This window comes from Chanodichthys erythropterus, chromosome 11 (assembly GCF_024489055.1).
Source record: "Chanodichthys erythropterus isolate Z2021 chromosome 11, ASM2448905v1, whole genome shotgun sequence".
Lineage (NCBI taxonomy): Eukaryota > Metazoa > Chordata > Actinopteri > Cypriniformes > Xenocyprididae > Chanodichthys > Chanodichthys erythropterus.
The window spans coordinates 39,015,618-39,038,333 of record NC_090231.1 but is presented as its reverse complement, the minus strand read 5'-3'; the positions used below and the strand labels follow the sequence as shown (position 1 = coordinate 39,038,333).

The 22,716-nt window shown below is 35.9% G+C and overlaps 1 protein-coding gene and 1 long non-coding RNA gene across 3 annotated transcripts; one reads left to right on the top strand and one right to left on the bottom strand.

The window, feature by feature from the left end:
• Positions 1–836: 836 nt before the first annotated feature.
• Positions 837–6,561, bottom strand: LOC137030579 (uncharacterized). 2 transcript variants are annotated; one of them, XR_010896433.1, is made up of 5 exons: positions 6,464–6,561; positions 4,896–5,502; positions 4,613–4,748; positions 1,465–1,576; positions 837–1,055 (listed from the first exon to the last, which is right to left on the bottom strand). It is a non-coding gene; the product is annotated as an uncharacterized lncRNA (long non-coding RNA). The 2 variants fall into 2 exon arrangements; XR_010896432.1 differs by having other exon boundaries at positions 837–1,576.
• A 2,783-nt stretch (positions 6,562–9,344) lies between these two features.
• On the top strand, positions 9,345–19,684 carry LOC137030578 (uncharacterized). The gene is made up of 12 exons (XM_067400982.1): positions 9,345–9,391; positions 12,772–12,861; positions 12,952–13,066; positions 13,212–13,355; positions 13,895–13,954; positions 14,041–14,076; positions 14,248–14,301; positions 14,408–14,464; positions 14,535–14,749; positions 16,703–16,862; positions 17,006–17,102; positions 18,639–19,684. Coding segments are annotated over exons 2-12 (1,029 nt in total). The 5' UTR covers positions 9,345–9,391; the 3' UTR covers positions 18,640–19,684.
• Positions 19,685–22,716: the final 3,032 nt, after the last annotated feature.

The window sequence follows — 22,716 nt, the reverse complement described above, 5'->3', positions numbered from 1 at the left end:
TTACAACCTAAGGAGAACGTTCCCAGAACGTTCCCTGTAGGTTATTTTTTGAGTTCATTTTATAACCTAAAGAGAACGTTCCCAGAACGTTCCCTGTAGGTTATTTTTTTAGTTCATTTTATAACCTAAAGAGAACGTTCCCAGAACGTTCCCTGTAGGTTATTTTTTGAGTTCATTTTATAACCTAAAGAGAACGTTCCCAGAACGTTCCCTACAGGTTATTTTTAGTTATGAATGCAGCTGTGTGATTTGAGATTATAATGCATTGACAAAGTTCAAAAGTAACCATTCACAGCAGCCGAAAATGAATCAAATTTGATGTGCACACTTTCTACAGTCCTTTAAAATGTTTTAAAAACTAAGATGTAATTTGTAATAAAAAATATTCACCGAAACTGTGATCAGTTAATTCAACAAGCCAGATATTACATTACCATTATCTCACAGTAGAGGACGCTCATGCACAATATTGTTTGTGTTTTGTTGTAAACATTTTCGGACGAAAATTAACTGTATAATATCTATCTGTATAATATGGTGTAAGACAGTACATTAACCAGGTCTAGTGTTCAAACAGCTGCACTACATGAATAAGTGGTCAAACATTTCTGTACTCAGCTCACTAGGAAAAAAAAGAAAAAAGAGGCAGTCAGGTAAGACAATGTAAATATTTGTGTTTTTTACCATTACACACACATTTTTGGGTTGTAATCTCTTGGGCAAGACTAAAGACGACAATACAATAGCAATTCATTTTTAAAATGTTTTATTAAAACAGGAACAAATGGAACAACAGAACAACGTCTTGTTACAGCATTAAAAAGATATAACTGGGGAAATAGTTTTAAAGCAGGACCAAAAAAAGGGGGAGGGGGGGCAAGAGTGTAAAGAATGGTTTCAGCTTCATGTACACAACAGTAAGCAACAAAATAATCAACATCACTCAAAATCAACATAAAGAACATCCCCATACACAATAAAACAGTGATAGGCAGCGATGTCAGGGATAGTGTGTCCATTTTAAATTGAGAGAGCCTTGGTGAGCAGCTGCAGCACTATTAAAGGGAGATAATAAATTAGAAGCATATTGGAAACATTGTAATGCTGATTTCACTTGGCTATTATTTAGATATTAAAAGATGGGGGGGGGGGGGGGGGAAACAAATGGTCATACATGACTGGAGCAACATTAGGGAAAGTAAATTACAATTTAAGGTGCTATAAACACTGTTGTCATTATATATGGTAAATTATATATAGGTTTATTTTTTTTGCAGAGAGTTTCGCCAAGAATTTTTGTAGCACATGTCCATGAGCCTGCAACGCTGGAGACTGACACTTTGAGGGCTCTGGAAGCTTTATGTTAAAATGACACTACACAGTCAGGCAGGATTAACTAGAAGCCAGTCAGATTGGTTTTGCACATTTCCATGGACACTACAAAAAGTTCATGTTTAACTTAACCCTTGTACTTGTGTTGTATTTCTTCTGCCTGTTTTGTGTCATTGACCATTCAACCATCTGTGTCTTTTCTGTAATCCTTCCAAACCAGCCAAATAAGGAAACAGATGAACACCTGTAAAATAATGATCGGAGATTAAATTAATAATGATAATCATCATCGACAGGTAAACAACAGGGGTTTGTTTTTCGTATGTGGATTAATCATCAGTATTTACAGTTGATGATTAGAGATGATCCAGGATTGTTAGATTCTTTGAAGTCATTAAGCTCAAACTTGCTCAGGAGCAGGCATATTTGACAGAAACATCTTTATAAGGTGAAAGTTTATCACAGCCACTGTTACTTTCTGAACCAGGGAAATAATTAAAAATATAAACTTACTTGTCATTACATACAGTTGTGCTCACAATTATTCATACCCTTGGTAAATATTACCAAAGAAGGCTGTGAAAATAAATCTGCAACCGTTTATTGGAGAATAAGAATTTTAAATGGTTAATAATACTAATAATACTAATAATAATCTCATTATGAAATAAATGTTTTTTTCTCTAATACACACTGCTCACAATTAATCATACCCTTTTAATCTGTTTGTAACCTCTTTTTTTGTCAAGATAAGAGCTATGAAATGTACTGCTGGAATATTGTGGGCCTATTTTTCCGCCGGAGATCCTGGACATCTTGTTCAGATACATGGCATCATTGATTCTATCAAACAGCAAAAGATTAAAAAAAAAAAAAAAAACTCAACCTGACTGTCACTGTTAGAAGTCATATAATGGCTATCTTGGCAAAAGGAGGTTAAAAAAGTTTTGAATAAAAGGGTATGATTAATTGTGAGCAATGTGTATTATAGAAAATCATTTATTTCACAATGAGATTATTATTAGTATTATTAACCATTTAAAATTCTTATTCTCCAATGAACGGTTTGATTTTTATAAAGTTTTAAAATAAAAGATCAAAAGGATGAACAATGCAGATTTATTTTCACAGCCTCCTTTGATTATATTTACAAAGGGTATGAATAATTTTGAGCACAACTGTACATAATGTGTAGTCAATAGAGACAATTTTACTCATTGAGAGATTTATTTGTGAGTGAATAATTATCTTAATTTAATTGGAGCTTAATTTAGCTTAATTTAGTTGTCTCCTCAATCAAACACACCTGATTAAGGTTATCAGCTCATTAGTAGTGACTCCAAGATCTAAAATGGGTGTGTCAAAACAATCATTTACAAATTTTATTTATCTATTAAACATTTTATATTATTTTGCCAGCTTGGCTGTGTCCTATTTTAATTATATGATTTATTTATTTATTTTATTTTTTATTTGAATTAGGACAGTGCACATTGATCAACAAATCAGCAATGAGCATCAGTGTAAATATGCTGGAATTAGCACAATTTCATCCGTTGTCCTAAGGCAGGTATCATAAAACACAAAATACAGATTATTTACAAACATAACAACATACATGTAGACATATTACACAGAACAACAAAGACTAAGTACTGTAAACAGCAGTCACATAGAAGTTAAAAGGCCACTATGAACAGACATCCAATAAGAAAATTATTTACATATGGGTACATCGCTGGTTTGATTTCAGCCATTGTTTAAGGTTTTTTTTTAAAGGTTAAGTAATTGTCACAATTCCTAACTTGAGCTAGACACCACCATTTGGTTAAATTTATTTCTGCGCCATTGTACATTAAGTAAGTCGCCAAAAACCCTTGAGGGGTTTTAAGATGCTCTCAGTTGTATGAGACCAGATTGTATAACATTAAGTTATGTGAGTAAATATCATTGCATGCATATAAGCCTTTGCTGACTCAACAGTAAGAAAAGGCCTTATACGTTGGAAATTTGACAAGTTAAATTTTATAATATTTGTGATTTTTTTTTTACATGTTGCTTAAATGTCAGATGTGAATCAAAGACCACACCAAGATACTTAAATTGTTCTAACACATCTAGTCTATCTCCAATGACAAAGACAGATGGCTCTGGCCCCACTGCTGGCTGCCGTGAGAATACAATACTGTATCATCAGCGTATAATTGCATTTTTATATTTGAACAGACATTTGGTAAGTTATTAACATAGAGACTGAATAAAATCGGTCCCAGTATTGAGCCTTGTGGGACTCCAGCAGAACAAGTAAGATAAGATGACTGTGAATTTCCTATTTGTACAGCTTGTTTTCAGTCTGACAAATATGATTGCATCCAACAATGTGCTCTTTCAGAGAAATTAAAATAAGTCAATTTAGCAAGAAGCACATTATGATTAATGGTATCAAAGGCTCATTTCAAGTCCAGAAAAACAGCCCCTACAAAGCCCGCTTTTTAAATTCTCAAGAAATTAACAAGTGGCTGTTTCTGTAGAGTGATGTTTGCGAAATCCAAAATGAATTGGATGGAAAGGGGTATCACTACTGTTTAGGTGTTCAATTAACTGTGAGGCAACCCATTTTTCAGCTATTTTGAAATTATTGGTAGAATGCTTATTGGACGAAAATTCTCTGGTTTTGACTTATCACCAGCCTTAAAGACTGGGATAACCCTAGCAGTCTTCCATGTTTAGGGCACTATTCCCTGTTTTATAGATAGATTTATCAGGTGTGCAATTGGGCTTGCAAGAGCCTCTTTATGGAGTTTTAAAAGATCATTAGTGAAACCAAAAGTATCTCTGGCTTTTGAACTTTTTAGAGATGAAATTATTTTTATAACGTCAGGAACAGATATATCCTGTATACTAAATATTGGTTTATTAGCATCTAGAGGCTTGTATGGGATGTTTGGGCATTTAAAATGCATTGTCAAATCCTCAACTGAGCTAATAAAGTATCTGTTAAAGCTATTGATGATAATGTCTAAATTATCAGTTAGCATACCTTTAACTTGAAGTTGCAGATCTTTGAAATTTATATCTTTATTTCGTCCTAACAGATCATTTAAATTTTCCCATATTAATTTTCCATTTCCATTTGTCCCTTTAATTATCTCAATAAAGAAATTTGCTTTAGCTTTACGGATCTGATTTACATTTTTAAAGTGATGTAAAAATCTGATGGTCACTTGTAATAAATTATATGATGCTGTTATGGTGCTTCCTTTCTGGGCATGTGACTTACCCAGAGGTGAACAACCTCATTCTATGCACCAGTGACACATGATAAGACGTCATGGCCCATCCGCTGTGCCATTCACCTGTCACCCATCAATGTCTTCCCAGTAACACTGCCAATTGGTCCCACCAAACCAGCAAACCTGGATTTTACAGAAGAAGCCATAAAAGACATTCAGGAACTACTTGAAAATGGTTTGGATGGAAAAGACATAAAAAAACAGATGTGTTGTGTGTGACGCACCCGCAAGAGCCATGGTAAAAAAAGTCTACGGACCAATGCCACATACCGTGCTGAAATGACAAGACGTCAGGAGAATGAAGACATTCCAATGTCTCCATTTTTGAACCTCCCACTGGACATGGTAGAGCAATTTCCAATCGACTACATGCACCAAGCCTGCCTGGGTGTAATGAAAAAGCTCATCACAGAGTGGGTTAGAGGAGACAGAAAGGTGAGAATGTCTGCTGGGCAAATAAATGAAGTGACCCAATGGCTGCTGTCACTCCAAGGGAAGGAGGTCATTCCAAGCTGTTTTGCCCAAAAACCAAGGAACCTGTATACAGTGGTGCTGAAGGGAATTCTGGCGGACCAGTTGTACGAACATTTCATGGCGTTCAGTGTTGCCTTGGGTCTTCTGCTCTGCCCTACTCTGGCAGTGGACCACAACAGCTACTGTAAAGAGCTGATGACATACTTTGTTGGAGAAACAAAATAAATCACTTCATGGTGTACAATATACATTCAATGGTGCATCTACCGGGACCGATTTTGGGAAACTGAAACGTCTCGTAAGGTCAGGAAAGCAGCCACTTACTCAAGTGGTCAAACGGCTGGGGGAAATGTCAAATTCCCCACTGTCTGTGGAGGCTTCCAAGTCCAAAATCAAAAGAACTCTATGGAGAAAAACAAAGTCATAATTTAGCATATGATATGCATTTTTCAGACCACTGAAAAGGTGTCAATTTAACAATTTATTCATGAAATTATACTGAGATCCCAATATCTCTAGAATTAAACAGTATAGGGCCTTCAAAATGACAATAACAAAAGAAAGTTTAAGAACCAGAATCTAAAAGGATATTAAGATATATTAAATATTTCTTTAGTTACAGGTATGGAGTATTAAAATAGCAACAAATATTGCTAAAAACAACAGATTTTCCAAATAGACCTACCAAGCCTAATGGTTAGGGAGTCAAACTTGTAACCTGAAGGTCACAGGTTCGAGTCTCAATACAGGCAGGAAATTACTGAGGTGCCCTTGAGCAAGGCACCTAAACCCCAATTGCACCAGGCACCAAAAGTGAATGGTTGCCCACTGCTCTGTGTGTGTGTGTGTCTTCACTACTCACTACACCTAATGTGTGTGCACTAACTTAAATGGGTTAATAGCAGAGGACAAATTCTGGGTTACCATACTTGGCCTTCACATGGCACTTTCACCTTTTTTTCAATAAACAAAATTAATAAAATGATATAAAATCAATACTTGGTCTTCACTTTCACTAAAGTCATTTTTACCCCCTGTAATTTGGGTTAATTTCAGGTGACATATTAATTTTCACCCCCTCTACAAAATATGTGATTAACGTTACTCAATAGCCATTATTTGTCATGGTATTCTTTGTAATAAACACCTAATAACATATAACTTCTCTGACACATTTGATTAAGTTTCAATAGTAAAGATAGATTTTAACAGTGATCCATTTTCAAAGTAATTTTATTTAGCGCGTGCATACCATAGACTGCATACACTGTGGTGCACGTCGGGGGGAAAACACACATATATCCCACAAATGACTACTACGATAAAATACAATACAATTTCAACATAACACATATACTACTTACCTCCAACCACTTGCACGTCAAAAACATCAAATGGTCCCACGCAACGTAGTTCTCTCGTGCATACATGCTTCTTCTCTTCCAGCATCTTTGGCGACTCACTAGCGATATCGCCACCTATGGGTTGTTTAATATTATATACATTATATACTATATTATACATATTTCCACATCCAGGTATCACCAAAACAATTGTTAATTAATTAATTAATAATATAATATAATATAATACAATAAATCTAAGTTTATATATAATATACAAGGAATCAAAATGTACATTTTTATATATATATATATATATATATATATATATATATATATATATATATATATATATATATATATATTGTCTTCATTTAAATTCTTACTCGCGTGCCAAGCCCGCGAAACCTGCCGGCGGGCATATATAAGCTGGGGTCTTGTGTCCACCGCGCGCAGAGCACGGTACCTTGTGAGAGGAAATCCCATCCTGCGAGTTTTTCTCAGGTAAAGTACTTTTTTATTTAACCGATTTAGGTAAATTACTTTGTAATGTATAAATGACTTTAATGTAAATGTATGAACCCACTATAAATGTAAATAACATTTAAAACTTGAAGAAAGAAAGCAAATAATAAAATCTAATTATAGGCTATACTCAGGGTATACCACTAAATAACGGCCACTTTTACATAACGAACCTTTTAAATTGTCATAAAACTGATTAACTGTCATTTCCAGTAAATGTACATATATTGTTCACATAAACAATGGATTTCTGTCTTTTTATCCATTTATCAGCACCGTCAAATACCTGGTATAGCGTTAAATACCGTTAAATGCCGTTAGTCTGTGTGACGTCACTTGGGATAATAGAGCATATCCGCTCGGATTGAGAGAAGCTCTTTCATTTCAGAGTTATGTCTTTCCTGTTAACCTTGCGTAAAAAGAAATAAATTCTACAATTATAATATGTTCACTTTGTAATTATAATATAGGCCTATTCACTTTGTATGGAAAGTAGCGCCTTCAGGGCTGCGAGCGCGCACACGCGTCACTTCTAGAGCGAGACAAAAGCCGCTGTAAGATGAAAACTGTATAATGAAATTAAATATTGAAATTTTTTAATTTAATTAAAAAAAATATTATTATTGTTATTATTATTATTATTATTATTATTGATACTACTACTATTAATATTTCATATTTAAATATATTTAATTAATTAATGTTTAAAATTATTATATTTTAAATGATTATATTATACAATTATTATATTTTATTTGAATTATTATTGTTAACAGTATTAATAATAATAATTATTATTATTATTAGTAGTAGTATAAACAATAATACTATTATTGTATTAATAAATTATTTAATGTTATTATTTTTATAATTCTTCCTATTAATAGGAACTATTATTATAATCCTATTATTACCACTATTATTGATATTATTTAATATTTAAATATTTAATCATTAATTCACTTTTGTAATTTATACTAATAATTATTCTCTTCTCTCTTTTTTAGTGTCGATTGTCGTCTGATTATTGTAAGTGATAATTCTACACATCCTGATAAGTCAGAAATCGCTGATGCAACTGAAAGCATTTTAATTTGTATACTCATGTTCTCGCCTCTTTCATTGTGTGTTAACAGCAGTTAAATACACCCAAAGGCTCTTTTAAGAGCCCAGCACAGAACGTTTTTGGCTTTGTAAGTATATGTATGACTAACAATCAGACATATTTGGGTTTCTTTAAATAACTGAAGATTTTTTTTTCTTCTTTAAAATGCATCCTGCATCTATGATTTGTCATGTTCATCATAACCTTAGTCAAAAACCACTGATGAAACTGAATGCATTTTAAATCATATTCAGACATTTCTACTTTCTCTCCCCTTTCCTTGTGTCAACAGCAGCTACGCAAGTCATCTTAGACTTTCAGGTAACTTCATATGTTTTAATGTTGTTTTACCTATCTAGACATGGCTGTTCAATAAAATATTTTGTTGTTTTACCCCCAACTCAAATCCATTTTTTTTGTTTGTTTGTTTGTTTTTTGAAATCTCAACTGAAAAGTTTACCCCTTGCAGAATCAGCAAAAAATGTTAATCATTTTAACAAAAAAGGATCATGAAAATTGCATGTTATCTGTTCTGAATAAAGTATTTCACATAATGGTTGTTTACATAAAGTGCACAAGAGAAAAAAAGAGCAGAATTTATAAAAATGACCCCATTTAAAAGTTTACATAGCCTACCGTTGATTCTTAAAACTGTGTGTGGTTACCTGAATGATCCACGACTGTTTTTATGTTTTGTGATGGTTGTTCATGAGTCCCTTGTTTGTCCTGAACAGTAAAACTGACCAGCGTTCTTCAGAAAAATTCTCCAGATCCTGCACATCATCTTCTTGTTCAAACGTTTTCACCCCTGGCCCTCAGTTGTCCTCAGTGTGAAAAGATGGATCTCAAAATCATTCAGTCACTGCTGGAGAGGGTTCAAATATGCAAAAGGTGCTGGTAAACTGAAGAATTTGCAGGACCTGAAGGATTTTTCATGAAGAACGGTGGTCATTTTAACTTTTCAGGACAAACTAGAGACTCATGAACAACCATCACAAGGTAACCACACACAATATTAAGAATCAAGGGTATGCACATTTTTGAACGGGTTAATTTTATATATTCAGCTATTTTTTGACTTAGTACTGTATATTCAGGACAGTACTATATCCAAATTACCCAAATAAGATGGGCTGAATTCTTCTTGTTCTATTTAATGGCAGGTCACAACTTAACTGTTATTATGGACACTTTCTGTTAGCAAGAACACTAATCTCTTCTACCCCCTCCCCTTTCCCCCAGTCTCTTGACCCATCAGTGCCAAAGCTTCAGCAAGCACTGTGTGCTCAGCTGCTCTGGTCTCCACAGTTCAGGGAAAGGTAAGAAGTATATAGAAATATTTGTGTTGCCCCAATACAGTTTTCTAAAATTTCAAAAAAAAAAATTAATTTTTCAGTGATTTCAAGGCAAAAATTTTGTAATCGTTTAATGATTTTCAAACATGACAATGAGTTCAAGGTGCATATTTTTATTACACACACAAAAATGTTTATCTTTAACTTAATCATGACTCTTTTAAACTTCTCTTAACAAATGTACATGTGCCACTCAAACAGCAAACGAGGAGCAAACAATCATCTAAATCAGACTTTGCTGTGATAGTGCAACATTAAAGACAGTATCAGAGGTGCATATGCAGGACACATCACTTCAAGAAAACAACAACAACAAAAACAGAAAATATGATTGTGCTATATACCAAATATTATGCTGAAAATTGCTTTATTTACTATTTATGTTTAAATATGGTCTGAAAAATCTACAGAGAGGTTTAAAAAAGTATGGAAAGAATTTTGAAAGGGAAAGTTTTACAGGCATTTCCTCAATTGGGATCAAACAATTTCACTGTAAAATGCAAATCTCTTGCAGTTAACCATTATGCATGCGATAATATAAACATCACTGTGTTACTGATTTCACAGTTATTGCTTTTAAATAAAGCAACATGCAGCATAACATCAATATTTTCTGGCCCATGTTGAGACTTAAAGTTAGATGTTAAAGACATCTTTAATGTCTTCCTTTATCAATGCAGAAAAGTTTTCTGAAAACACCTACAATACTGAAAGAGAACTAAAATGAGAAAATTCAAGGGTCGATAGCCCAACTAAACCAAACACACAAATGAAACATTTTCAACCAAACATCAACATCTAAACTTCTGTTAATCTCAATAAGAAGATTGAAGATTGCCAGTGAGTGTGATGTTTAAGTGTTCACATTCTTTTGGCCATGTAGTGTAGGTACAGTGAAATACTGCAAAATATGCCATTACCACATTTTTATCAAGTCTAATATTTTTAATTTAGAATGGATTCAAAATCCAAGAGGCAGCGCTACACAAGGCAGTGGAAATATGCACGAAGATCATTGGCTGAAAGGTTTATAGGAGAGGAATCGTCAGAAACATCTGATCATCCGATAACACCTCATTCAATAACACCTCTTCCAATAGCACCTCAACACATCAATTCCATTGATGAAAACTTGTCAAGTGTTATTGAAAGTGTGCAAATTGGGGTCAGTGGGGAAAGCTGCAGTTCTGGACCTGGCAGTGTGGATGATGGGCTCAGTGAAGGAAATTTCATCTCAGGAACTGAGAGTGAAAAAGAAATAGCCTCAACTTCCCTCACAACATTTTTACAAGAATGGGCAACAAAACACTTAATCACACATAATGCCTTAGATGATCTCCTGAGGGGACTTAAAACAAATGGACACCCAGAGCTTCCATCAACAGCAAGGACATTGCTGAAAACTCCAAGACTTGTTAAATCAGTGATAAAGTCTGGAATGGAGTGTGTCCATTTTAATTTAAGAGAGACCCTTCACATGCAGCTGCAGCGCTATCCAAGGGAGGTAACAGAAGGAGTTAGCACTTTGGAACTATCATTTAATATAGATGGCCTGCCCATTTTTAAAAGCAGCAGGGCACATCTTTGGCCCATCCTCTGTGCCATTCACCTGACACCCATCAGTGTCTTCCCTGTAACACTGACACTTGGACCCACCAAACCAGCAAACCTGGATTTTACAGAAGAAGCCATAAAGGACATTCAGGAACTGCTTGAAAATGGTTTGGATGGAAAAGATATAAAAATCAGATGTGTTGTGTGTGACGCACCCGCAAGAGCCATGGTAAAAAAGATCAAGCAGTATTCTGGGTATTATGGATGCGACAAATGCACACAGAAGGGCACATGGGTTTCTGGTCGAGTGACTTACCCAGAGGTGGACAACCTCACTCTACGCACCAATGCCACATACCGTGCTGAAATGACAAGACGTCAGGAGAATGAAGACATTCCAATGTCTCCATTTTTGAACCTCCCACTGGACATGGTAGAGCAATTTCCAATTGACTACATGCACCAAGCCTGCCTGGGTGTAATGAAAAAGCTCATCACAGAGTGGGTTAGAGGAGACAGAAAGGTGAGAATGTCTGCTGGTCAAATAAATGAAGTGACTCAAAGGCTGCTGTCACTTAGGGAGGTCATTCCAAGCTGTTTTGCCCGAAAACCAAGGAACCTAGAAGACATCGACAGGTGGAAGGCAACAGAACTGCGTCAGTTTGCTGTATACACTGGCAAGATCGTGCTGAAGGGAATTCTGGCAGACCAGTTGTATGAACATTTCATGGCGTTCAGTGTTGCCTTGGGTCTTCTGCTCTGCCCTACTCTGGCAGTGGACCACAACAGCTACTGTAAAGAGCTGATGACATACTTTGTTGGAGAAACAAAAGAACTCTATGGAAGTCACTTCATGGTGTACAATATACATTCAATGCTACATCTACCGGAACAGGCAATGGCTTTTGGCAGTCTTGATGCGTGCAGCGCATTCCCATTTGAGAACTATCTTGGGAAACTGAAACGTCTCGTAAGATCAGGAAAGCAGCCACTTACTCAAGTGGTCAAACGGCTGGGGGAAACGTCAAATTCCCCACTGTCTGTGGATACTTCCAAGTCCAAAATCAAAAGGCCTAACAATGCCTTCATTCTTGCTGAAGGACATTGTTGCGAGGCCATCGAAGAGAGAGAAGAATTGGATGATTCAGGTTCCCAGATGCTGTTGTGCAAACTTTTTGAAAAAACTGAACCACTTTTCAGAGATCCGTGTGACTCAAGAATACTTGGCTGTTTCAAAGTGCAATCAAGACATTCAGTTATGAAGCTCATTCCAGAATGGCAGCTGACAAGAAATGCCATAATGGTAGAAAAGAGACAAGAGATGATTTTCTTAGCAATCCTGCATGAGCACTGATCACACAATCTCTCTCTCTCTCTCTCTCTCTCTCACTCACTCTCTCTCTCTCTCTCTCTCTCTCTCTCTCTCACACACACACACACACACACACACACACACACACACACACACACACATTCTGGTTTATACTGCTGGCCCCACTAAGATAGTAAAGTCAGGAATTTACAACGTTGTGGTGAAAAGAACACACACAGACACACACACACTGCACTAGACTGCCAATGTTGAGATCTCCAGTTACAGGACATTCAGAGAAATCAAGGACAAGAAACAGTGAAGGTCATTAAATTTATAATGTTATAATACGCAAATACGCAATAATAAGTTGTTGAATAACTGTAATGCAATATCTTTATCTTTACATTTATTTATATATATATATATATATATAATGTGTGTGTGTGTGTGTGTGTGTTTAATTTAATCTCAACAGATGGACACAAAAAAATATGCAGTGGTGGAATTTACAGAGGACAGTGCAGTGGAACTAGTCCCAACCTCGTGGTTGGAAGAGACCAAAGAGGTATGTTTTTGGTTTCAATAAGCTTTCGCAATCATTTACAGTATAAATGTCTGTTCAAGAATGGTAAAGCAACCCCTTTTTTTCTTTCAGGGAACGTTCTGTTACTGGACATTTGGAAACATAAGGCAGCTTGTAAAAAACTGCACAATGCCAGACAAAGGAAAGTGGAGGCGGTGTCTAATAAAAAAAATCTGGCTAAGAACAGGTAATTTAATAGTTTTTGCATTATTTAAATTAATCTACAGTATCTTCAGTACAGTGAGGATTGTTAAAATCATATCTAATTATCAAGAAAATTGCTTTAAAAAAAAGAAAAAAACTATACTTTACACCAACAACATATTTTCCAGACTCATACACCAAAGGTGTCCAGAAATGCCGGCGTGTTGTGGAGACCTCAAATATTGAAACAGAGGAAAGCTCCACAACGAAAAAAAAGAGGGCACACAAAAAGCCAACAAGATATCTGTCTGAAACAGATTCCTCCTCAGATGGTAAGTATTCAATAATGTTTTTGAGGATGAATTTTGTCCATGTTCTAAGCAGGGTCTAATCGTAATGTAAGATTATTAAAAAAAAAATCAGCAAAAAAAAAAGATAAACTTTGACAAAAAGTAATTTTTATTCTTATAATTGTGATTTCATAATATTTAGATATGAATCCAACTGAAAAAAAACTTGTGAAAAGATATATTTCAGTTAGTCAAATAGCACAAATCAAAAGGTGGAGCTCTGCAGCCATTTACTGGTGAAAGATTTTTTTTTACTTTTAAAACTGCATTTTCCAAAAGATGGGCAAAAATCTTACACTAAACCATGTCAAATTATCCATGTTATCCACTTGAATGAAAGTTAGAAATGTGGGTCTTTTATAAAGTGATTTAAAGAGAGACCCTGAATGTACCCCAAACAAAGATCGCACAAGGGTTAAGAAAAAATATATATATTTATCTCAAACATTATGGAGTGCACGATGTGTCATAATTGTTTTATTAATTTCAGTTCTATTTGTGAACTCTGTTTTTAATTTTAGATGATAGCAGAGTTTTCCCAACTGAGAATAAAACCCTTTCAAAACCTCTTCCACCCAAATGTAAGTTGTTAAACATGTAACATGATTAACACATAACTTTTAACCAACCTATTAGATGCCTTTTCCTTTTTATTTTATATTCACAGATAAGCCATTCTCCAATTTTCAGCCTCTGGACAATGGTTTGTAGAATATACAAATATATTTTTAAGTATAAAGACATAATTAAAAAAAATATTTCTCTCTCTGCCTTCTCACTGGCAACAGATACATTTTGACTTGTCTCTCTTTTTTATGTATACTTATCCCTTCAACTTATGAATGCTAAGTCTGTTTGGATTTTATTTTTGCAGCAGAAGCATCACCGCCAGCATCCCGGCTATCGTGTATGGCACAACCCCTTCAAGGTATTTTACAAAATTTCATTATATTATTATATTATTGTATTAACCATTCTAGATAGAGTGATTTACTTCTAAACTTTGAAAAGTAAATTCTAATGTAATGCCACAGCTGCCTCACAGCTCCTCTTAGAAGAGCCCCAGTGTTCTTCAGAAGCAGCAACAAAGAGTAAGTCACGTTTTTGATTTTTCACACTATACTGTATTTTCAAGTACCAATCTGCAATATTGCTTCACAGACTATCGCACAAAAGTCTTGCAAAAACTGCAAGACATTGCAGAAACCCAGCAAGACATCTTAGCGATGCAAAGAAGCATACTGGCTGCTGTTGCTGGGACGGTGACAGTGACTGAGGAAGGGGGGGACATCCTGGAAAATGGACCATGCCAGACTGTGGATGAGCTGAATACGCTAAACACAGAACTGGGAAATAAGGACAAAAGGACCAAGCTGGTAATACATAAGTCACTTAAATGTACAACTATCTTTCGTAAGGTTGGTTAGGACCACTCTTAGCTGTACCTTATCACTGTTGACAGTCAATACAAATATAATTCTGAAGCTGTAATACACCCAGTGTTAGATTAGAATTATGGCAAAAAATAAACTGCAAATATTCACTGCTAAATTCATATATATAACGGCTCCTGATTTTTTTCTCTGTGATTAGAAAAAACACGCTTCAACTGATGCCTTTGTTTGCTTCAATTATAATGTCTGCTTCTTAAGAATTATTCCCATGGTGCGGAATGTACCAAGTATTGCCTTCTTTTGGTGTGGCATCTGCATCTTTGGCATCACCAACTTTAAAGACACTGTTCATAAATCTCAAATAGTCCTCTCTGTACTTAGGACTTTTCTCCAGTTTTCTTTTCAAATGCTTCAAATGAACTGTAGCATGCCGCTTATTGTTTAGTAATTGAGGAAGCTCTCTGAAAGGTAAGGGCATTTCCACATGTCCTTCTTTGTTGTGTTGAACCCTTTCATCCAACTGTTGAAGAAATTGAAGCAATTTTTGGTTTTCTTCACAATCGTCCAAAACTTCTAGACCTACTACATGAGGCATTGAATTTTTGCAGGAGATGAGGAAATCACTAAAAATTTACGATTGTAAAATATGTGGAAGTGAATGTGTTTTGTCACGCGATGAGTTTGCACGGCAGTTAGAGCTGTCGGATAGCCTATACGAAATCTTCCCCGAAATACATAAAAGTATGTGGCCGGTGAACTGGGAGAAGAATGGAGTAAACTTTATTGTTTCATAAACAATGTTTATCTGATATGAATAAAACATATCAAATATGAAAAAAGGGTTATTGTTGCAGCTTCCGTAGACATCAGTGTAATTTGAATTTAACAAACTATAAATGTCTTTTTTTATGCAGTAGCCTACTTAATTCAAATGTGTATTTAAATGTCTGAAACCTAAAATAAAGCGCGATCAGGTTAAAAACACCGAATAGTTGTGATAAAGTTACATGACAAGCGCAGAGCGCGCGTCTGTCTCTGGATCAGCGCTAAAGCACATTTGAATTTAGCATTGAATTTTTTTGCATTTTATTCTTTGCCATAATCCTAATCGAACACTGGGTGTATTACAGCTTCAGAATTATATTCGTATTGACTATAAACAGTGATAAGATATAGCTAAGAGTGATCCAGACCAACCTTACGAAAGTATGACTTACAGAAGGTATACTTAACTAAGAACGTTTCGGGAAACACGTATTAACGTTAAGGTACAGCTTAAGGTATAATTTAAGAACGACGTAGAGTTAAGAAGGTTTCGGGAAACCCAGCCCTGATCTCCAGCTTAACTAGCATAGTAGCCTACGGATGCAAACGTTGGTTAATGATGTCACGCAGGTGGTGAAATAACTTATTTAAATTAATCTGTTTGAGATACAGATTTTTGCTGTATTTTTGCAGATTTTTGCTGCAAATAACGGACATGGCATCTGATGACTAATTCCTCAGTTATCTTATTGATTTTACATTTTTGCTCTTAGTAAACCTGTGCATGTCTGCCTTGTTGTGACGGAAACAAGTTGCGCGAAAGCCTTAAAATGAAATGTATTGATTTGTTTAGTTACAAACCCTAAACAGAAGTTATTTGTTAAGTTTAAAAGCAATTAATTAAAAACTATAATTACGATAAAGACATTTCAAAATAAAATATATTTGAACAGGTGTTGTTGCAAAGTACAGTAAATCTTAACAATGGAGATGAACGCGCTTCTGTCTCTCTTTCCCTTCCTCATTAAAAAAACTTTCAACACATCGGCCATGGATTCAACAGTTTCCATTCATTCAAACAAACAAAACACTCTTTCAGCTGCTATCATAATGGCAAAATTCTAAATAACAGTGTTGTTTAATTATGATTTTTTGTTTGTTTTCTAACAGATGAACTACCTTCGATCGCTTGGAGGAACAAATTCAGGGGCAGCCGTGCGCAAAATGTTGCGCAAGGTTGCATCAAACAACGTCTTGAGTGCCTACAGTTTAAAAGGGAAAAAAGGGAAACTAGCCTTCAAAGACTTAATTATCTGTGATATAATTATAGGCAAGTTTTTTTTCCACAACTACTATCAATCATTGTTTTGTATTTTGCACTTTGAAATAAAATAAATATTGTTATGGTACCATATCTCAAATCTAACACCAATTTTCGCATAAATCAACCTTCTATGTTATTCTTTCTTCTAGGAGCAACGCAAAAGCTTTTTAGGTCTTTAAAGGCAGCTGACGTGGAAGACCTTATTTCAATGGTGCTAAAATTTGCCCCACACAGGCATTTAAAATGGTAAGCAATAATGCTAATTTTGTTTTGAGATTATCAATTATCAATGCTATGTCAGTAAGAGTTGGTGGTAGCCTACACCATTGTTTTGTCATTAATAGGCTCTTTTTTATTACTCAGTATGACTCTGACATTCAGTTTATATCATGGCATGACTCATCAATTCTATCGATTTATGACCTAAAAACTAGGCTATTTCTAAATATTCGCATATATAATAAATCTTAAACAAGTAATGAAAAATTAGAGACTCGTTTTTCTCAAATGGATCCACACAGTTATTAATAATTAACCCAAACACTGTATCGCGACTTCTGGAACAGTCTTCCTTGCTTTGTCATGTGTATATTTCTCATGCGCCATCACATCCAGCACATCTATGGCCACTAGCCTATTGCGCTTTTGCGCTACATTTGTAACAATTATAGTTAACTAACAAAAACTAAAACTATTAAAAACATTTATGCTAATCGAAATAAACCTGAAATATAATAAAATATAAATAATAGTTGAAAAACCTAAACTAAACGAAAATTTCACCTTTCATTAACCGACAAGATTATGCTAAATTATAATTAAACAAAATTAGAATGAAGACAAAAAATCCAGGGGTTTAGTTTTAGCCTACAATACAGGCACAAATAGCAGAATAAACAACAGAACACGAGGATTCATATTCATCATCATCATCACGCACCGGCAGCGCTTCTCGGAGAAAAAAATAGGGTAAAATCATATAAAAGGAATAAACAGCCTATGCCTACTGCGACAAGTAATAGACTATATGCTGAGTTTCGGTTCATTTTTGAGAAGCTCAAAGGAAAAGGAGACGGCCGAAAATTACTTTTGTTTTCTTTATTTTACAAGCAATGTTTTGTTTTTATTGTGAGTGTACAAAAATAATAAGCCTAACCCTTCACAGATTCGAATGAATGATGTTACTCTTATGACCATAAACTTCTAAGTATTTTAAGTTTTTTCCGCTTTTATAAGAAAATTCAAGTGATAGCGCCGGCGCCTCACGGGCACGCACAACATAAGAATTTTTAGTAACTTGACATTGCAGCCTGTTCATTGTCAAAATAAAATACAGTCAACTATATAAAAAGTTACACTCCTCATTTTAAATAGTCTGTGTACAATCACAGAGTTTAAATAATAGTTTAGCATCCAAATACATCGTGATATAACATTTGGATTTGTGCCAAATGAGAGAGGTAGGTTAACGCCGGTTTCTGTTTCAAGTTTTAAATGAATTCATTTTGGCTTGACGTTTATATATTAGATTTTTCATTCTTGTTCTGTTCTAAATAATAATATTAAGTTTTAAAGATTTGTTGTAGTGTGAGGGGAAATAAAATAGCCTATGTAGTATCATATATCAGTATGTATTTTTACAATGCATATCATAATATCAGCGCATAACAATCAGTCCACAAGACATCGGCAAAACTGCAATGACAACTATTACTCAACAGCACAGTGAAATGTTTATAATTTGACTCATGTCCTTTTCGTGTATTTGTTTTTGATTTGCAGATGATGGGGAATTGAAGATGTGTGGTGAAATATTTTTTTCATATTTCATTATATGATGTGTAAATATGTTGTTTAAATTAAAATGTGGCTTTCTCATGATGTATTTGATAATAATTAGTATACGATAATATAGCCCATTTATTAAATTATTATAACTCTAAGTTTTATTATATTCATGTTCATGATTATTACGTTCAATTTTGTATTTGTTGTTTAAAATATGTTCATGGTTTATGTATATAGATTATAGAGATTGTTTCTGTAAATACAAATTATATTTCTTTTAATAATATTACTATTCATGGTTCTTACGATTCTTATGTTTTCTGAACAATAAGCAACGACTATAGTTTCTCGTGATATATTTGATAATTAGCATATGATATATGACCTGTTTACATTTATTAAATTATTATAATCTCTTAAAGTTTTAGAATTTTCATGTTCATGATTGTTACGTTCAATTTTGTATTTGTTGTTTAAAATATGTTCATGGTTTATGTATATAGATTATAAAGATTGTTTCTGTAAAAACAAATTATATTTCTTTTAATAATATTACTATTCATGGTTCTTACAATTCTTATGTTTTCTGAACAATAAGCAATTACTATAGTTTCTCATATTTGATAAAAATTATTTTAATAATATTACTATTCATGGTTCAAACAATTATTATGTTTTCTGGACAATAAGCAATGACTATAGTTTCTCATATTCGATAATAATTATTTTAATAATATTATTTATGGTTCAAACAATTCTTATGTTTTCTGAACAATAAGCAATGACTATAGTTTCTCGTGATATATTTGATAATAATTAGCATATGATATATGAACTGTTTACATTTATTAAATTATTATGATCTCTTAAAGTTTTAGAATTTTCATGTTCATGGTTATTAATATGTTTTCAATGGAATTGTATGATATGTGTTGTTTAAAAAAATATGTATATGACTTATTTATAGATTGTTTCTGTAAATGAAATTTATTGTAATAATATATTAGTATGATTCTTTTATTTTTGAGCAATAAACTAAGTAGACTATTTTTTGTAGACTGTGTTATTTGAATATCTGGATGTATAGGTTAGGGGAACGTTCTGAGAACGTTCTGGGAACCTTCTAAGAACGTTCCCGGAACGTTCCCGCAACGTTCCCGGAACGTTCCCCGAACGTTCCCGGAACGTTGCGGGAACCTTCCGGGAACGTTCCGGGAACGTTCCCCTAACCTAAAGGGAACGTTCTATTTACGTAAAGAAAACTTTCCTGGAGAACCAACAGGGAACGTTAGAATCTTTGTTCTGGGAACGTTCCGGGAACGTTCTGGGAACCAGAAACGAACGTTCCCGGAACGTTCTGGGAACCAAAAATTGTTAGCTGGGAAAGCACAACAACAGTGATCAGCATTAATGCCTATTAAACACTAAAATAATATAGATCATAGCACAGTCTGGGAGGTAAGAAATGGATTATCCTTCACCTGAAATGTATGTCTTTTCATCCTGAAATGCAAGGCAAGTGTTGTATCAAAATAATTAGAAGATTCCACAAATCCCTTCACTCGATTGGGATGTTCTCTTTTATTCTGGACGGCAAGGGCAGTGGCTGTAACATCGAGGGTACTTTGCAATATTAAACACCTATTTATACCGACTTCATCAGGCTCCGAAAATTCTTCAAAAAGAACACAAAGAATGTCCTTCTCAGTTGCCATAGTTGCAACGCTTGCGTCCTCACAACAGGGTGTTCAACGCGCCACCGTTTCCGTTTAAAAAACGTTTTGCAACGTTTTGTCGGGGCTGAACGCAGCCCTGGCCACCAAAAAAAATCCTGGCTCTGCCACTGCATACGGCGTGAACTCAGCACTCCGCTCCTCCAACCCTAATCAAACTCACCTGAACAAGCCAATCAAGGTCTTCAATATTAGGTTAATATAGAAGCTACAGGCAGATGAGTTTCATCAGGGTTGGAGTTGCCCAGACCTCCTTGGATCTTTAAAAACGCGTTTTCAAAAACTCTTTTTACAGCGATTTATGTTGCGGAATTCAACAGCACGTGTTTTCATTGCAGTTTTGTGTGCCTCGCTGTCTGCTCCTCATGACTTACTAATTTAGCGCTTCTTCCAGCAGAGTTTACTGTGTGAGACCGCAGGTCGAGAGGATGACAGCACGAGTGTACTGCTCGTTGGGTGCTGTTTTATTGTGTCTGTCTGCATGTTGGAGCACAGCGGACACTGCAGTCACAGGTGAGATGTTAATTGCATAGCCCGAAAAAAAAAGTGCCTTTAAAAATGACTTTTTGTTTTTCTTTCAACACGTGCAATACATTTTGTTACAATAGCAAATTATTCAACAAATGTACTGGCCATGTCTTCTGTCAGCGTTCTGCTTCTCTTACACCTTACCAGTAGTGGGGTGGGTTGTAACCGCACTCTTTGTCAATAGCAAACAATTAAAGCACTCGCTGGTCTCCCCTAACGATCCTCTTGAATCCTCTTCTGTAGTGTCCAGTCAGTGTCCGGCGAAGCTGATGGTTGTGCCATCCCTTAAAGGATGTACTTCTGATAGAGACTGCTCTGGAGGACACAAATGCTGCCAATTTGACTGTGGATTTGTGTGCGTGCCACCTGTTTTCAGTGAGTTTCAATTAATGATGGATGCGAGGTCTTCCAAAAGTAACTCTGGAAAAAAAGTGCTCACACAGAGATTGCTAAGTTTCATGAATAATTGCAAAGAAACCGATGCACTGAATTAGTTCTGAGTATCGGTTCATGTGCAACAAAGGTGATCGCGTCGGCGCCTCCATGTCATGATGATTTTTATACTTCGTGTTTTATTATTACATTTCCCCATATCCAATATATTTTTGTAACATGAAGACCAATACATATTTGCACCTTTTCGATCGTCCGTTAACCGATTTTTGAAGGATGGTGCAAAATTAAAAATTAAAAAAAAAAAAAAAGCGTAAGGTTTCTGGTCTGACAGTCGACCTGGTCTTTGTTCGGACAAAGACCGACTGACGTACTGATGGGACGGTTGAAGAGAATGAGAAATTGCTTTGATGTAGCCTACACAAGGTCTCATTCTCAATTTCTTAGTCTTGTGTTCAGTGACCATGTTTTTGTCATGTGTCTGTATAACAGCAAAGCCAGGAGAGTGTCCAAGTAAACACTCTGGAGCAGTAAAGTGTGGCGACTTGTGTGCTTATGACAGTGACTGTCCGAACAATGAGAAATGCTGCAGTAGTGGATGTGGACGTCAGTGTATGGCTCCATGTACAGGTATATTTGTTATGTAGTGTTTGGCTCTGCTTTCTGTTTTTTGTCTTTGGACCTGAATTCAGCCCATAGCACTGTTTCAAGCACAGGATGGCTTTACAAAATTAATAAAGATGATTTTAATAATTATAGCCTACAATTCACTCCGTAAGCAAGACTTGCTAATCATGCTTTGCAAGTTTTATGCTGTATATCTGATACTGAATGCTGCTAAGTGAACTGACTAAAGCTGACATCTGTATCCCTCCAGGGATGCCTGCCGCCGACCCGCCCAAGCCTCCAGTGAAGCCTGCCGACCCGCCCAAGCCTCCAGTGAAGCCTGCCGAACCGCCTATGCCTCCAGTGAAGCCTGCCGACCCGCCCAAGCCTCCAGTGAAGCCTGCCGACCCGCCCAAGCCTCCAGTGAAGCCTGTCGAACCGCCCATGCCTCCAGTGAAGCCTGCCGACCCGCCCAAGCCTCCAGTGAAGCCTGCCGACCCGCCCAAGCCTCCAGTGAAGCCTGCCGACCCGCCCAAGCCTCCAGTGAAGCCTGCCGACCCGCCCATGCCTCCAGTGAAGCCTGCCGACCCGCCCAAGCCTCCAGTGAAGCCTGTTGAACCGCCCATGCCTCCAGTGAAGCCTGCCGACCCGCCCAAGCCTCCAGTGAAGCCTGCCGACCCGCCCAAGCCTCCAGTGAAGCCTGCCGACCCGCCCAAGCCTCCAGTGAAGCCTGCCGACCCGCCCATGCCTCCAGTGAAGCCTGCCGACCCGCCCATGCCTCCAGTGAAGCCTGCCGAACCGCCCGAGCCTCC

Coding starts and splice junctions, on each gene's coding strand:
- LOC137030578 (XM_067400982.1), top strand. CDS start 12,772: ATGGACACAAAAAAATATGCAGTGGTGGAATTTACAGAGGACAGTGCA. Junction 13,356..13,894: donor AACAGATTCCTCCTCAGATG/GTAAGTATTCAA, acceptor TTTTAATTTTAG/ATGATAGCAGAGTTTTCCCA. Junction 14,302..14,407: donor TATGGCACAACCCCTTCAAG/GTATTTTACAAA, acceptor GTAATGCCACAG/CTGCCTCACAGCTCCTCTTA.